This window comes from Strigops habroptila, chromosome 6 (assembly GCF_004027225.2).
Source record: "Strigops habroptila isolate Jane chromosome 6, bStrHab1.2.pri, whole genome shotgun sequence".
Taxonomy (NCBI): domain Eukaryota; kingdom Metazoa; phylum Chordata; class Aves; order Psittaciformes; family Psittacidae; genus Strigops; species Strigops habroptila.
In genome coordinates, this window is record NC_044282.2 from 61,311,606 (window position 1) to 61,328,568 (window position 16,963).

The following is a 16,963-nucleotide window of genomic DNA, read 5'->3' on the forward strand; positions in this document are numbered from 1 at the left end:
GCATAAGTATAAAAGAGCATTTACTTCCTTTAATCAGTTATGATTACATTTCACGTAACAATCCCTTCATTATTGTTACAAGAGTAACAATACAAAAGTATCTTCATCTTCTCTACAATTATTTTTATTTTTATTATTTTTCTCTATATTAAGTTGTTTGAAGCTTTTTCAGTCTCTTTGCTTGGAAATTTTCCAGGTTTATTATTTATGTTACCTGTTTTGAACTCATTCCTTGTTCTGCTGCACTGAATAAAACCAGACACACTGTTCATCTCTGCAGAGAACCCAAAACACTTCTACTCCCTCCTCGTTACTTCTGCTTTAATGTTGTAGTAGGTGTTCATCATGTTTCCTCCCGCATGGTAACTGCGTACAGTTTTTTGGGGCGGCAGTTTATTTCCTAACATCCAGTCCAAGTGAACAGGGAATATATTTTCTTTCAGTTACGAGCAAAGAATACAGGCTAAAGTGCTTTAGGCTTGTAGGGATGGATTTGGACATCAGTTCCTACTAGTGTTAATATGAATGAAGTGTCCAGATTCTTACACAAGCTTTTGAAGTCTCATCTGCAGCCTTTCAGCAGTGCACAAGTTAAAAGAGCTTCTTCTAAAAGGCATTTCTCTCTGATGGCTGGGGTGAGAGTTGCTGTGACTCTGTTGGAGGGAGTTAGGATCTGGAGCAGGACTGCTATACATTCCAGCCAGCGACTTCTCCGGAGGAAAACTGTGAAAGTGGAGAAACAGTCAGTTAGGGAAGGGATGGATCACACTGTGGATGGCTCTCCCCTCAATTTTTCACCAGCAGTTTCTGTGATGGAGAAAAGAGAAGGAGCTCAATCAATCTGCAGTAACATTGGAAGCTTCTGCAGAGTTAAAAACTAGAGCTCCCAAATGTTTGTGAATATAGCAGGCTGGCCGAGGGAGGTGGTGGCTTTCACTTCCAAGGCACTATGTCAGTTGTACTCTAGGATCAGCTGTCTAAACAGGCTTAGGTTTAAGCTCCACAATGCCTAGCTGAAATGCTGTGGAGCATAAATCAGTAATTTGTTTTGTTTAGAAATGTTATTCTGGTATCCCAGAACCAACTTGCGGTGTTTTACCAAATCCCTTGAGCACATGGGAATGTCCCATCCTAACACAGCCGCGGCTGAGGAATCGGCCATCTCCCCAAGCGTTTTAAAAGGAACCATGGATTGTACACTCCACACCATCCCTTTTGTGGGGGTAGAGACTTTATAAATGAATAGTTGGAATTGTGCTAGCAAGACAAAACGAGAAGCTTTCTGTCCTTTTCCTTTCTGCTTGATCTTTAAATAGATGATTTCAGGCTGTAAGATAAGTGAATCCAGACTCCTCTAAATGTCAGCAACAGAAAAATTTGAGAGGTAATTTATATTGATCATTATTTGCTAGTGGAGGAAGAATTTGGATTTACTGTCCTCTTGTTTAGGATTCTGTTAGCAACATCTAAGAGAAATGGCTCTGAAAAGCCTCTTTTTCTGACTCAAAACATAGCCAGGGCGGGAGCAATATCGATTCTGTAGTGTTAAATACTAGCACTTGTCGTCTTTGTCTTTGATTCCTTTCTCCATATACCAGTTCCTGCGTAACACATTCGAAGCAAAAAATCCCTGGAACCATGTGATTGTATAGTATTATGTTTTGTCTTATAGTATCGTATAGAATTAGGCCTCTGTTAGTGTTGGTCTAATAAAGGGAGGTGAAGTAACAAATGCATCACTCATTCACTGATGAGAAACATATCTGTTCAAAATTCTAGATCCAGAACACACACGCCCAAAAACACACACAGAGTAAATAGCAGTGCATTTTGGCTCACTTCAATAAAGGGTACACAAAGGCTCTGGAGATTTATCCTGTTTATAGCAGCAGTCGCTGACCCTTTAAATCAAGTCTACTGCTTTAAAGGGAATCATAACCATTTGGGATTTAGGAAAAGCACAGCTCTCCTCAGTCTCGATTCAGTACCTTACCATCGTCTATCTTTTAAGTTTTCGGTCAATAATGGTCGTTTCTGTAGAATGATGCTCTGAATGTTGCTTCTGGCTTCCAGGAATCAGTCCCATTGTGAAAATATTGGTTAGCTAAATGCCAGGCATGGGTTTTAGCCCCATCTTCGTACAGGTTGAAGATCTGAACATGACACAGTAACAACTGTTATGTTTATACAACCTGTCTTATCTGTAGATATAAAAGACCTCTACAAATCATTACAAATTTAGCCCCCTTAATGATTTGTGAAATTTTGCTAGACCTGTTTTGCAAATTCAGCTCCATATATTTTTGATTGGGTAATTAGGAAAGACTTTGCTCCAGACACTGAAATCTAGCTGCTTTATCACTGGAGTGAAGAGAATGCCTTTAAACTTGTTTCTGTAGCCTTTCACCCCTGCCAAGTCCAGTGATGGGAATGAGAGATTGTTAGTATGGAGCTTCAGTAGACTTACAAGAAACGATCTCACAAGATAAAAAGAAAACATGGAAAAAACCCAAACACCAGAATTCAGGACATGATGCTGAGGATTCAGTATGTGTCCCTTTTCGCTCCTGAGTTAGCACCCCAGTTAGAAGCAGTGCAGCACAGTGATGCACTAGATGGTTTGTTGCTGGAAATAATAAATAATTTAAAGAAAAATAAAAAGAATGACACAGAAAAAAACCAAGGTCCTGAAAACTGGATTAGAGATCCTTTGTCTCTCTATAAAGTAATAGGAAGGGATTCGAAGCTTCCATAACGCTTTGAAGAGAATACAGCTTTTATGTTTATAAACAATGAACATTTGTATAGGTATAGCAGTGAAATAGGCTGTTAAGAATGCTTTTGCTCAGAGTGCTGCTCTCACACCTTAGCAAAGATTTAAATGCTTTGATTATATGCAGATATGTGTATAATCCTAAGGAACCTGTGAAACAAGATGCTGGAATAACAGTTTGTGATTTTCAGAAGTGTGCTACATAGAATCATAGAATCACAGAATGGTTTGGGTCAGAAGAGACCTTAAGGACCATCTAGTTCCAACCCCCTGCCACGGGCAGGGACACCTTCCTCTAGACCAGGTTGCTCCAAGCCCTGTCCAACCTGGCCTTGAACACTGCCAGGGATGGGGCAGCCACAGCTTCTCTGGGCAACCTGTGCCAGGGTCTCACCACCCTCATAGAGAAGAACTTCTTCCTAAGATCTCATCTTAATCTCCCCTCTGTCAGGTTAAAGCCATTCCCCCTTGTCCTGTCCCTACAGGCCCTTGTCAAAAGTTCCTCTCCAGCTTTTCTGTAGACCCCCTTAAGGTATTTGAAGGCTGCTATAAGGCTGTAAAAATGTTTTTCGTTTATCTATCTGGTGGTCCCTGACAAAGTTTTCCTCTGGAATATCACATATCCCATTTAATATATGAGGTAGAAATTATCCCCTTCTTCCTGTTTACCCAATTGAAACTGCATTTGCAACTTCAATTTTGAGGCTTTTGGCTTCATGGGACCATTTCATACCCATACTTTTAAATGCCAGTATTTTATGAGATCAGCTTTGTTTTGCCCATTGTCTGCTAAACTGCAGTTTTTATTACTGAAGCTAAGTTTAGATTCTAAATATTGCACTCCAGATGTGTTAATCAGAAATCTTTGCCAGTCTTAATTGCAGAAATGTTTTCAAGATTCAGTGCATATTAACTGCCAGAACAGTTATCGGATGTTTGTTCCAAATTTCCCTTTTGTGGATTAAATAGGAATTTGGTATTACTAGTAAGCTGCAAAAAGTTTAGTCCCCTGGGTAATTCCTCCATGATCGAAGGATCCACGTGGAAATAACAGGCTGTGTCCACTTGCAGTTTCCATCTTACATCAAACCCCAGAAGGAATCCTACAATCCCATGTAGGAAGGGACCTCAAGGATCATCTGGTCCAACCTTTCTAGGCAAAGCATGACCTAGACTAGATGGCCCAGCGCCCTGTCTAGCTGAATCTTAACAGTGTCCAGCATTGGGGAGCCCACCACTGGAAAGATACCAATCCAGTTCCATTCTAGCCATTTAGGTATGGGACAGCAGTTACGAACAGGACGTGTGGAAAGTCAGATGCAGGATCGCAGCAAAATACTTGCTGTTAGGCACTTGAAAGAGGCCAAACTCCAGGAAACAAAGGAGTGTGCAGCCAACTTCCTGTTATTGAAAGGGCATTGATGATAAGTTTGTACATTGTCTGTTCTAGCACCAAAGCGTATCTTCAGGTGATGACAGCTAGAAGTTGAGTAGGGTTGATGCTTTTGCTCAGTGATGCTAAATTCAATGAAGAACCTAACTGTGTAATAACCTTAAGTTCTGAAGTGCTTCATTGTGCATAAGTTGCTAAAAGGCTTAAAAGAAGCATTAGAATTCTCAGCTTTCTGTTCATTTCCATGTAGGCACACTATCTTGAGTTAGATTTACCATGGTAAAATGTAACAAATAAAAGAGAATCTGGAAAGATGAATTACAGCTTTGAGAGACCAGAGGAGGTGCTTATCACAATGTTCTTTCTTAGTTCCTCTTTTGAAAATCAAATATGTTACAGTGAAGAGCAATGTCCTGAGTAGCAGGTTTTTCTGCTAGAAAGGCGTGATGCAGACGTCAAGTTATGACACAGTGAAGAGCATTCTGTTTGCTAATTAGTCCTATCATCTTGGGTTCCATGGCACAACAGCCCCAGAAACGTGTTTACTGAGCCCTGCATATGGGAATTCTATATTCTGAGCCATGTTGCAAGTCCTGGCAGGAGACAGCAAAGTATGGTGAGATCTTTGATGAACAGTCCCACCTCCTTTAAAAACCAGCTGACAAAGGAATTACTGTTCCTCTCTTTCACACTCTTTTAGCACTCTTTATGTTCTTGGTTGCTCAGTGTGTGATTTCATTATGTTACATTGCATACTCTTTAAGAAAACTGTACTTACTGTTATTTTCAGACTGGGGATGGATACATATACCTGCCAAGAAAATACTTGCAAAATATTGCATGAGAGTGCTTAGCAGACTAGTCTATTAAACTGTTTTTTAAGTTGAACCTTGCTTTGCAGAGTAGAAAACAGTGGCAGGAGAAATAAAGCAAAATTCTCCCTCAAAAGCACCTTGATAAATAAACTTCCCCACCTTAGTAAAGAAATCTGTTCCACCTGCATGGTTGATTACACTCAGTTTGCCAGCTCTAGTCACAAGTACTTCTTATTGCTTAGCTCGTTGTTAGCTGTAGTTTCAGCGATAGTTAAGGAAGAGCAAGTCGGTCTGTTCTTTCATATGATTTTTCAGAAGACTTGACTTTGTGTGAACGCGTTACACCAGTGAAACTCACAGCAACATACTGCTGAAGGCAAAATTGCCTGGTACTACTGTGGTGCAAGAAAACCAGGTTAAACATCGGTGCCCAGAGCTCTTTGTAGACATGGCAAATAGGAAAAAGTAGATTATTTTGAATTTAGCAGCTGAGCATTCTGTTCACTCCAGGAAAGTCTAAGCAGGGAGTGTTGGCAGTTCTCTGTTACTGTACTGCTGTACCAAAGAAGTGAGAGCAAGGACTTGGAGGCACCTGGCCTCATACTCTCACTTCCTTTTCATAACATTTGGGGACAGTCATGACTAAATTTGTTGGAAAATCTAGGGGATATGCAGGAAGGGACTCAGTGATGAGTTAGAAATAAACTGTAGAATATTTATAATCTCATGTAAATAAACACACTGAACAGAGCAGAGGCATGAAAAGTTTGTAATGTCTGGATTTTTGTTTTTCTTTCAGCTCATTCAGACAAACAAATTGAAACATTATCCCAGCATCCATGGAGACTTTAGCAATGACTTCAAGCAGCCATGTGTTGTTTTCACTGGACACCCCTCTCTTAGATTTGGGGATGTGGTTCATTTCATGGAGTTATGGGGGAAATCTAGCTTGAACACTGTTATATTCACAGGTAAGTAAAATGTAGATATCATTATCAAATTAACAAGAGGTTGTGCACTCCCGTTAAGTGTGGCCACATCCTAGGGGCTTTACTCATTTGTTCTGGGGCAGAAGTTTATGACTTCAATAGGAGCTCATCTAAATGAAGACCCCAGGATTGACTGTAGGGAGAAACGTAATTATTGCGCCATTTAATTCATTTTAGCCCTGCAGAGCCAACCTTTGTCATGCAGAGCCCATTCCTGCCATTTCTAAGCAAAATCTCTGTTATGCACAGCAGTAAAATGCTTACAGGAAATTAATTTTTGTATTAAAAGTGACTGGCTGCAAGTTAAACCCAGGCAAGAGCTAACTGGTGCTGGTCAGAAAGGAGGAACACTTCTCCTTATTCCATGGGAACTACAAACCTTTTCTCATCCCTCCTCCTGTCCTTTCACCAAAACCTCAGGAAATCACACAGTTTGTTTCCCATCAATCCTGACCTTCAAGGTAGTTTCAGGAGATAGGCCCTAATTAAAGTAATAGGTAACATTGCAATATAGCATTGTCTTGGAAATAGGGAATTCTGCTCCAGAATGGAGTCCAGCTGGGACTTCAATTAAAACCAGGGTGCATACACCCTTTGCTGGGTTGTTTTATTTCAGGAATCCCTAGGAAATTGGTGGCATTAATCATGTTCTGAATGTACTACCCACCATCAGTGAGGGTATCAGAAACTGGCCTCTACTGGCAAGAACTCTCATTTTGTGCCTTCTTGTAGGGAGAGGTAATTGACCTTTCCTTCTGTGAAATGAGGAAATAGAGGAGGCTTCTATTAAAACATGGTCCTGGAAAGTTGTTAAGGCATCTGAACGGCCATCGTAACGGATACATTAGGTCATGGTCTTTTGAGATTCATTCCAGTTTATACTTCAAATGAAACTTTAGGTGAGATCTGCTTTGGTTGTCATGACCCTGGAGTGCACAGTGATTCCAGATGCTTGTGATGGTTTTGTTTCCTAAATTCATCTATCCATGGCTTTTGGGCTCTGTGTGTAGGCATATCCACTCAGTGATATGTTCCTAATTCTTTATGACTGTCTCAGCTGGAACAAAGACACATGGTTTAGTGGTGAACTTGGCAGTGTTAGGTGTATTGTTAGAGTCGATCTTAAGGGTCTTTTCCAATCTAAATGATTCTGTGATTAATGTCTACAGAAATTCCTAGCAGATTAAATTCTTCTGTTCTCAGTAACTCCAGTGGAAATCTGAAGCACCTCCATTGATGCCCAGGATTTATTTTATTTAATTATGTAGCTTCTCCTCTTTTAAGATAAAATCTCTTGTAATTATGAAAGAATTGTGGTCCATTGAAGCAGTGTGTGATAGCAGATGATGTTCTAGCTTTTCCTGTGAAAGACTCCTAGCTTCTAGTAATTAGGACCTTTAAACTACAGGCCATCCAGTGTTGTTAACGATGACACTGCTTGTTCAGTCTGCAGGAGATAGGTAGTCTCCACCTTTCCAATTTGTAATGTAAAAAGCAACTACCAGAGAATATAGACTAAAACAGCAGCTGCAGCCAATAGACAGGACACCAGCTGTGAGCAAGCCGTTGTGCTGCTCTGCTTGCTTGTGTTATCTGCAAATGTTACTGCTGAAGCAGTATAGAATAGATTATTGATTAAAAATATTGAATACCGCTAAGCCAGAAAGAAATTCTAGAAGAAAACACAGTAGAAGGAAGTCTGCTTCTTGCTCTCTCTCCAGTTACAACAGTGCTTTAAAAACTAACTCCCTAGGAGATCTTAAAAACAGCTCATGCATGCCACATCAGTGCTGTACAGTGGAAGATTTTATAACACAGTAGTAAATCAGATGTCTTGAAGGGTGGGGAAGCTAAATACCTGTAATTCTGTCAGAAAAACTCGGTATGTGTACTTGACAAGCACTGTCTTCCATCAGACAGATGACTCTTGGTTTCTTGGTAGTTTCAAATCAGTTATTCCTGTATGTCACGTGTTCACTGTGAGACTAGCTCAAGTTATATTTTTAATAAGTTCTAAATCTTCGAAGTCCTAGGTTAGAATTCCTTCACTAGAATTTCTCATTTTTCCAAGGTTCTTGCATTCTTAATAGTTGTTCAGAGAGACTACAGACTGGATGCCTTTTTGGATTCTTAGATCAAAAAATCCACGTCTGTACGTTATCTGAGCTACAGGTTCAAAAATACTTTGAATAGACTGAGTGGCGTTCTCAGATACAAGCAGTCAAATCTCTGTGCCATCCACAACACCAGAGAAGCTGGAGAACCTCTCTTCTGATGACTTTTTAAACTTACTATTTGCAATTTCATTGTACATCTCTAGCAGAGGACCTCCCATGCCTGACTTAAGTTTTCTGATTTTCCGCAAGAAGTTTTAAAATGTCTTCTGATTTAACCCTAATTGACCACTGATCATTCTTCACTGACTACCTTCTCAGTATTCTTATTTTTAAACTTCTGTTCATTGCAATTAAACAATACTGCCATTAGCTCCCATTTTCTACTTTGATATTTTTAGGCTTTGTTTCGCTGCCATTAACACATCTGCTTTTAACTAGCATGGCTTTTTGCCCAGTGTAATTTTGATTTCATGTTTGTGGATTCATGGCTTTTTGGGCATCTAGTAAGATGTTCTTGTACAACTATCATTTCTTGTTAATATTTCTCACTTTGATGTTCCCAGGCAGTTATTCTGACAGTTGCTTTAAACTTGGGAAAATTATCCCTTTGACAGTTCCAAACCTACATATCATTGCCTGATGCTATATTCTGTTCTCACAGGGTAAATATAACCACATCGTGATCTCTGGGACTTAGCCAGCAGTAGATTTTTAGGCTAGCAATTAACTTGTCTTTATCAGTAGAATAAGGCCTAATATTGAATGTTGGATGCCATGCTGGGTGCTGAACTTCCTGTGGTAAAGTTTTAAAGACATTTTTTCTTGCTGTCTACATGAGAAATCCAACCAGTGCTCTCCTCAGGGTGATAGGAAGATGGCTGTCTAAATCTAGACTGAAGTCTCTGTATTTAAATGTCCTTTACGTTCCTCCTTTTGCGCAGCCTGAGCAGATACCAGGGAAATACCTCATACTGTTTTCTAGCAAGGCTTGGTGCTTTGCAGCTGCACTTTGCTCTGCAGGTTGCCCTTTGAGGCCTTGGGGTATGGAATAGTCTAGTAGATAAGTCTTTCATTTACCTCCTTCTCTTTTTCTCATTTTGTACTATCCAGACTAATTCCAGTCTTTCTTTCTCTAGCATTCCCTTTATGTGATCTATCCCACAATTACCAGGTAAATAGTGATGGCATAAGTTTTTCCACACCGTTAGTCAGTGGCCCCCAGAATCAAGTAGCTACATGTATCCTACAGTGCGTCACCTATGAGACCTACATTTTCATTCACCAAAAAAAATAGTATTTCTCTGTAGTATTCTCAATGTTGTATTATTCTCCGTGTAAGTAAAAGCCCATTCAGTGCATGACTTTTCCCTGGCAAACTTCTAATCTGATTTCTAAAAGTCAATAATAAAAGTGCAAACAGAAGTTGAGACTTGCTAGGTCTAATAAAGATAACAACTAATAAAGTTATCACAGCCTTATCTCCTTCTGAATAGCCCCTACTGCAGGCAACCTTCACTTCATACTGGCCTGAACTAGAACTGCTCTGCTAGCATGATTGTAAAAAGCTCAATTGTCTGCCCTTCAACAGGAAGGCTCCCTGCGGGTCATATTAACATTTGGACCCTTGTTTTTCCACCAGTCTAAACCTGGCACTTTGTTTAAAAATACATAAAAAAATATGTATATATGCTGTAAGGGGGGAAAAAGGAGTTGGGAGGCAATGTGCCTGCAGCAGAGAACATCGGTACACCTTCATCAAGATAAAATCTTTACGCTGCTTTTTTGTCACTGTGAAAAACAAGCTGACATTTGGATTACTTTATGATACCCAAAAGGTCTATATCTTGCCTTCTTTTACTGGATCTGATTAAAAATAAGAGATGATGTTTTTTCTTCATTAAATTTGTTATAAAAATCATGCAATAATGTGTTCAAATGAAATAGTGTTGCTCTGTTGCTTGATTAAGGTAAGACTAATTGTGGGCATAATTTTCATCAAATTAACTGAAAATAACGGGTGGGGGAAGGAAGAAAGGAAGAGAAATCTGTAACAGAATTAACATTGCAGAACAACAGTTTGTCTAGACTAGAATGTGGAATCAGAAGAATTGGGCCATCTTTGTTCTTAATAGGCATTCAAGGTTTTCAACATATCTCTTTTCAGAACCTGATTTCTCTTACCTGGATGCCCTGGCTCCTTACCAACCTTTGGCGATGAAATGTGTTTACTGTCCCATTGACACAAGACTGAATTTTATTCAGGTGTCTAAATTACTCAAAGAAGTTCAGGTAATGAATTTTCTGTTGCCTTTTCTTACGTTTCTTCACAAACCTGAAATGAACAGGTCAGTTGTGAACAACTCTCACATTAAACGACAGCAAAATCCAGAAAACAGCCAGATCTTTTTTTCCATGAGAGAGCACATGGCATTGAGCTCTCCTTTATCATCCTGCTCCAAAATGAGTATGACATGACTGACAATCTGCACAGAGTGGCTGGAAGATTCCTAAAAGCTTAGAGTGCAGAGCAAATGGTGTGCAGATTCCTTTCTTCCTTTTTAGGTATATATAGTCATAATAACTTTTTCCCTTAATTCTTTTTCTTGTTTGTATGAATAGGCCTGGCTGTGTCTAATATAAAGGGTGAGTATTCTCACCCTTTGTATTAGAATACTCATACGGGTGCTGAGTATTCTCAACACCCTCAGCTTTAACCATTTCCTCTGCTCTTTATCCTGCAGTCAATACTTGCTTTGGTCCTGGCATTGCTGTTCTGGAGTTTCACTCTCACATTTCTTCCAAATCCACTACTTTCCTTACTCCATTGGCAAAATCCAGACTTCTCTCTAGGAAGAAGATCAGACTATTCATGTAATCTGTGCTCTCCCCCCTTGACTCTTTTTTTAGTGGCTTCTCCTTGACCGTCCAGTTTGTTTCTACTGAAATTTCCTTTTTGACTCATGATTGATATAATACCTTTTTTTTTTTTTCCTGGCTGAGCTTTTCCCTTCATTCTATCTTCGACTTGTTGAACACAAAAATACATATTCTTCCAGACCGCTTAACAATGTCTAGATCATTTTATCTTATTGTTCTGTGACCTGGCTTGTCATCACACAACTGATAGCAATTGCCACTGCCTGTTTTATGGACAAGCATCTCCTTCCGTGTTACTACTGAAGTATAATGCTGTTTCCAAACAGTTTGCAGAAACACTGTCTTGTCTTTTGGCTTCCTTATATCTTGCAGTGATCCTTGTGGCAACCAGTCTATTTATGCTTTGTTAATATACTGCTGACAGGTCATGAAAACTCAGAGTTTATTGTGCTGTTTTGCAGCCTTGTGTGTTGATACATTTGCCTCACTCCATGCCATTATATGATGGTTCCACCTCTACTGTCATTTTCTTCCAGTATAGATGACAAAGATTTGGAAGAAAAAGCTATTGAATATTCTTTCTTTTCTCCCTATGGCAGTTAACATGGCTGCTCATACTGAAGTGGTGATTAAAGATACAAATGTAGGCCTTGTTACTTTGGACACTGTTGTATGCAAAGCAAAGACTGCCTGCCCCTTAACAGCTTGTTCCAATACTGACTGGATCTTCTTGGTTGCATCTTTTGGATGTTGTTTTCATACAGATAAATTAGCTTGCTAACAACAACCTGCAAACCTTCTTAATGGTAATAATTACTGCTGTAGGGCAGCGCACAGAATCAACCAAACATTTTTGTAAGTCACCACACTCTTTTCCAGCCTCTCCATGTCGTTTGCCCAGAGCAGTATACTCAGCCACCACCCACCCAGTCTCATCGCACGGATCTGATGATAGACTGTCAGCCTCCACCAATGTCCTACCGCAGAGCAGAGGTGCTGACCCTTCCATACAAGCGGCGCTATGAGAAGATCGAAATCATGCCAGAAGTGAGTAACAAAAGTGGGGAAAAAGATGGTGGCTTCTTGCTCATACAGCCAAATTCAAGCTGTTGCTTCAGTAGCCTCTTTGACTGAAGGTGTCTTGGGGCTGTGATTTACTGTTGACTATGATCATGTAAAGCACTTCCTATCAGGTGGATGGCTAAGAAAGAAACATTTCTGAGGGAGAATTTCACTGTGTAAACTAAAGGGGAATTGTGGGCAAGCAAAAATATGTTCAGGTTAACTGTCCTGTGTAAGGATATATCGCATCTCTCCTATGAAGGTAGGCTGAGAGAGCTGGGCTTGTTCAGCCTGGAGAAGAGAAGGCTGTGGGGAGACCTCAGTGCAGCTTCCAGTGCCTAAAGGGGCTGACAAGAAAGCTGGAGAGGGACTTTTGACAAGGGCCTGTAGGGATAGGACAAGGGGGAATGGCTTTAACCTGACAGAGGGGAGACTGAGATGAGATTTTCAGAAGAAATTCTTCCCTGTGAGGGTGGTGAGGCCCTGGCACAGGTTGCCCAGAGAAGCTGTGGCTGCCCCATCCCTGACAGTGTTCAAGGCCAGGTTGGACGGGGCTTGGAGCAACCTGGTCTAGTGGAAGGTGTCCCTGCCCGTGGGAGGGGGTTGGAACTGTATGGACTTTAAGGTCCCTTCTGACCAAAACCATTCAGTGATTCTTTGATACAAAGCAAAGGGCAATGGCAATCTCTGCTAGCCACCTGTGAGGCAAGCCAGTCATTTGCAGTTTAAATATGAGTAAGTTGAGGCATTGCAGTTTGAATTAGTGGCCCAGGGCCATGGAAGGGAACCAAGAATCTGAGAGTTTGTAGCCAGGAGTTGTCTTTCTCCTTCCCTAGCTGTACCTGTCATGAGAAATACCTTTTCCCCTGAGGAGCGGTATTCGGTCATATGTTAAAGGCAGTAGTGAAATGACTCATTTGTATTACAGCAGTTTCAATAAATGGTTAATTCCTACAGACTGCTGAAGTCCAGCAGGTTAATTGGTTGCTTGTAGCCCTCTATACTGTGGACTGCTTATTCTTGCAACATCTATTAATAATTTATTAACCCCATAAATCAAATATAAATGTGTCCATAATACAAAGCGTAACCCATATTCTAATAGACATGATCTTAAAATATTTTTTTGACAATCCAATCAGCACAAATGTGTCCTTGGATCAAAGGTCGCAGTGGCATTTTACAAACGGCATTACTGCCCTTTGGAAACTGTTGAATATGTAAGTCTACTTTTCATCAGAGAGTAGAGGAAGTGCCCTTAGTTAAGCCAAACATCGATAGAGAACTGGTACTCCCCTAATGACATCCCTCAGGCAGTCTGCAGCACCCATCCCTACCATTTCACGTGTGTCTGCTTTGTACATCAGTTCTGTTAAGAGCCTGTCCAGCCCACTAGTTAGAGGACTGCCAGAGACAAGGAGGGATTATTTAATTAGAAAATATACTTGGATGCAATTCCATCATGGAATGTATATTTAATTGTTTTGGAAATTTGCATATTTATTGGATCCTATTAAACCTAAGAGTATCAAAACGTGGCTTCCATGCACCAGCATGACCAAAGCAAATCTTACATTCTGAGTGCAGAGAGCCAGCACATGGCTTACCTATTATTTAGATTCCACTGAAGCTTTGGGTTGTCCCCTGAACTGTGAGGGTGTGAGTGAGCTTTTATATGCGAGCCTATCGCTGGTGTCAGCCCTGTGAAGAGGGTGAGTACCAGCTTTCCCTGCAAACAGAATGCAAATTAGCACAGATGCTACAGATGAATATTCACCAACCCTCAGACATTTTGAAGTTCCTGTCAAGGGGGAGGGTTGTCTAAAAGTGTGGCTGGTCTGTGGGAATGGCAGGTTCAGTTTCTTGCTGTGTCAGAGTCTTCCTGTGTGATCAGCACAAAGTCGAAACAACAAAATGCAGCTCACATTGGAAAGGACACCAAAGACTGCATAGTTCCTTGGCAAAGCTTATTAATCCAAAGGCTCATGTGGCTAGACTGCATCAGAAAACAAGTCAGTGTTTCTCTCGTTGGCTTGGCTGTTGGCAGCAAGATCCCTCACACTTGAGGCTCAAGAGGCCATGTGGATTCAGTCTCATTGCCAGCTATTAATGTGAAAATGCTCTCCATTTCTCAAACCCAATCTCCAGCAGTTTTTAGGTGCTGTCACTGAAATGAATGGATTCCTCCTGTACCTCTCGGCAAAAGCAGTGCATAGAAATAAGAGCACTTCCCAAAACTGCCGGGATGTTGGAGGGAGAATGCACTGTAGACAATGTGATGTTCACCAACCTGGGAATTGGCAGCAAAAAAGCACGTAGAAGATGAGAGCTGGTTTCTATTGAATTCACTCTTAACTTGGAGAGTTTGAGCAGAAAGCTGCACAGACAGGAATGTTGACAGAAATGTCCCTCTTTCCCTCTCACAAATAACATCAAATTCTATTCCCCCAGGAGTCCTAATTTCAAAGCTATCTGTGCTCAGGGAGTAGAAACACTAAGTGATTTTCCACATCCAGGTATTCTCTCTGGTTCCAAAGCTGAACTTACCAACTTGTTGCAAAAAGCTGGTTGGTATGTAGTGATACTACTGAAAAGACTTTTTAATATGATACAAAAAATTCGGTATACCAGATAATCTCTGAGACTTTCAGGAAAGCTGTTGTCCTTCCCCACTGGTGTTAGGTATATAGTGTTTGCTTGCCTCTGGGAGTTCTTTGAGAGTTAGACCTTGCTAGAGGTTAGGAACATGCTGGAGAAACAGCAATGCCAACTTTGTAGTGATCACAGACTGTGTCTCCAGGACAATCTCTATTTCAGCATGGCTTCATCACATCACTGTGGGAGGCCTTTTTTTGCTTCCAGTTTGGCCTGCAGAGCAGTGATAAAGCATGGGAGGGATGGTACGTTGTCTCCCACTCTGACTTCGGTATTTGAGTCTTAGCAGCATAGATGGTAACTGCTGCAAAGTGTCACTATGTCATTTCTCCTACTCTGTGTAACCAGTCACAGCAATCAATCCCAAAGGATCATTGTTTGGTTTTGAAATAAATGGGAGAAGATGCCTGTATTTCCTGTGATGCTAAACCCCCTAAATAAACACCTTACCTGCTGTCGTGATCTAACAATTTTTATGTGCCATCTGCATGGCTTGCCTCATTCCCTCCCCCAGCAGAAGAGCCCTGTCTGTCTGTCCTGTTATGCAGAGAGGTCATTAGGACATCATTGGTTTTGAGAGGCTGATGCAGATGGTTGGTTTCAGGCAGGGCTTACACTGTGGTGGCGAAAAATGGTTATAACTTCCCCTTCTGCTGGGTGGGTTGTGCAGTACAGGATTGCAGATATGATTGATGAGGCTCACCGGTGGGGAATATTTGCTGCTTAATGTCCCCTTTGCAGTAGTCTCATCCAATGCCTGAGTATACAGGAGTTTCTATACTGTAAGGAAAGGGCATTCGTTTCACAGGGACTACCACTAGCTCTGGAGTTCTGTGAAGGCTCAAGTAGCAATTGGAAAGGGTGTTTTATAGCTCCTAGCAAACCTTGCGAAGGCTTGTTATTTGTCAAAACCATGTTAGCCAAAAATGGAATGATTAAATTTACCCTGGAAAAAGAAGTAATTGCTGCATGAGCTCCAGGGTTAGGACTTTTGTCTAAAGTACCACTAAAAGCCTCATAAACAAATGTCTGCTTCAATGAAGCCCTGATCAGGGCCCTCTCCTAAGACCCACAGCCGTTTCTCAGGCATGGACATGTGCTCAAACTTCTGTCTGGATTCTTAAAGCTTTTGAAAATCAAAGAATTGGCTCAGCGTGGTTTCAGTCAATACAGACTAATGGTATGGTAGTGTGAAATTTCCTTTCCAAAACTGTTAGAGTGGTTCAGATTCTGGCCTGTCAGACTAGGGTAATTTTATATTGCTGGAGGTTGTCTACATTTCAATCACTTCACCGAGGAGCAAAGTCAGGTCAAGCAGGACTGTTGTATGTTAATGAGATTTACACTTGGAGCAGCTTTTGTTTAGAGAGAGGTTTTAACAGTCCCAAGGCACCGGGCTGGAATGGCTCCCAGAGGGATTGTGGAAACCTTTACACTTTAACTAATTTATTCTTCTCGGCATCTGCTTTTCACTTTAAAAAATAATAAAGAAAAAGACTGCTTCCTGGAAATTGGCTGGGCATTGTCTATTCACAGGAGAATGATGGGAAAATGGAAAACACCTTCTGGAGCAAACAGATAAATTAAACAGTAGTGTTTGAGCAAATAATGTGCCTCCAGTTTAATTACAGCTGAACAATGGTGCGGATCACTTGATTTCAGCAGCAGACTGACTTCAGTGAGGGCTTTGTGGTTTGAAATACTCTATTTGCAAGTTCTTGAGAACACAGGCCAGTATAGGAGAGTGTGAATGTGCAATGCACAGCCTGTCACGAAGTGAAATTATAAGGAACTATTGCAGAGAAGAATTGGCAACCCATTATAATTATGTAGCTTTCACTCCACCCTACCCTTCTCCTGTCTTGATTTATCTTTCTACATTGGATCTTGCCAATTCCTTTTTGAGAGAAAGAAAAGCAAAACACGGCTTTCATCTTACCCCTCCAACTTCCTTCACGTTTCAGGGACTGAAGACTTTTAATTTTTGTCTTTCTTCTAACCCTCAGCTTATTTTGGTGACGCCACATTATCCAATCTCCTGATCTCTCTGTTCCTTTTCCTCTGACTATTCCTCTTTGTATAAAGATTCCATAGTCTCACTATAAAGTAAATGAAATGTAACCCGCCTGCTTGCTTCTACTATTGTCATTCTTCCCTTCAGCTCCCAGCTCCCTGAATCCACTGACTGTAAAATTGCCTGGAGTCCCTCCCTTATTCTTGAGTTTGACTTTCACCTTTTGACATTCTACCAAAACTACGCTTGTCCCAGCTTTTACCAACCT

At 40.9% G+C, this 16,963-nt stretch overlaps 1 protein-coding gene across 2 annotated transcripts in view; it reads left to right on the plus strand.

Annotated features, from left to right (window-relative positions):
- The window catches only part of INTS9 (integrator complex subunit 9), a 74,680-nt gene that overhangs the window by 44,901 nt on the left and 12,816 nt on the right, over positions 1-16,963 (plus strand). For both annotated transcript variants that reach the window (XM_030490941.1, XM_030490940.1), the window contains exons 12-14: positions 5,781-5,952; positions 10,252-10,376; positions 11,844-12,011. In XM_030490941.1, the coding sequence (XP_030346801.1) occupies positions 5,781-5,952; positions 10,252-10,376; positions 11,844-12,011 (465 nt within the window). The remainder of the gene's footprint in view (positions 1-5,780; positions 5,953-10,251; positions 10,377-11,843; positions 12,012-16,963) is intronic.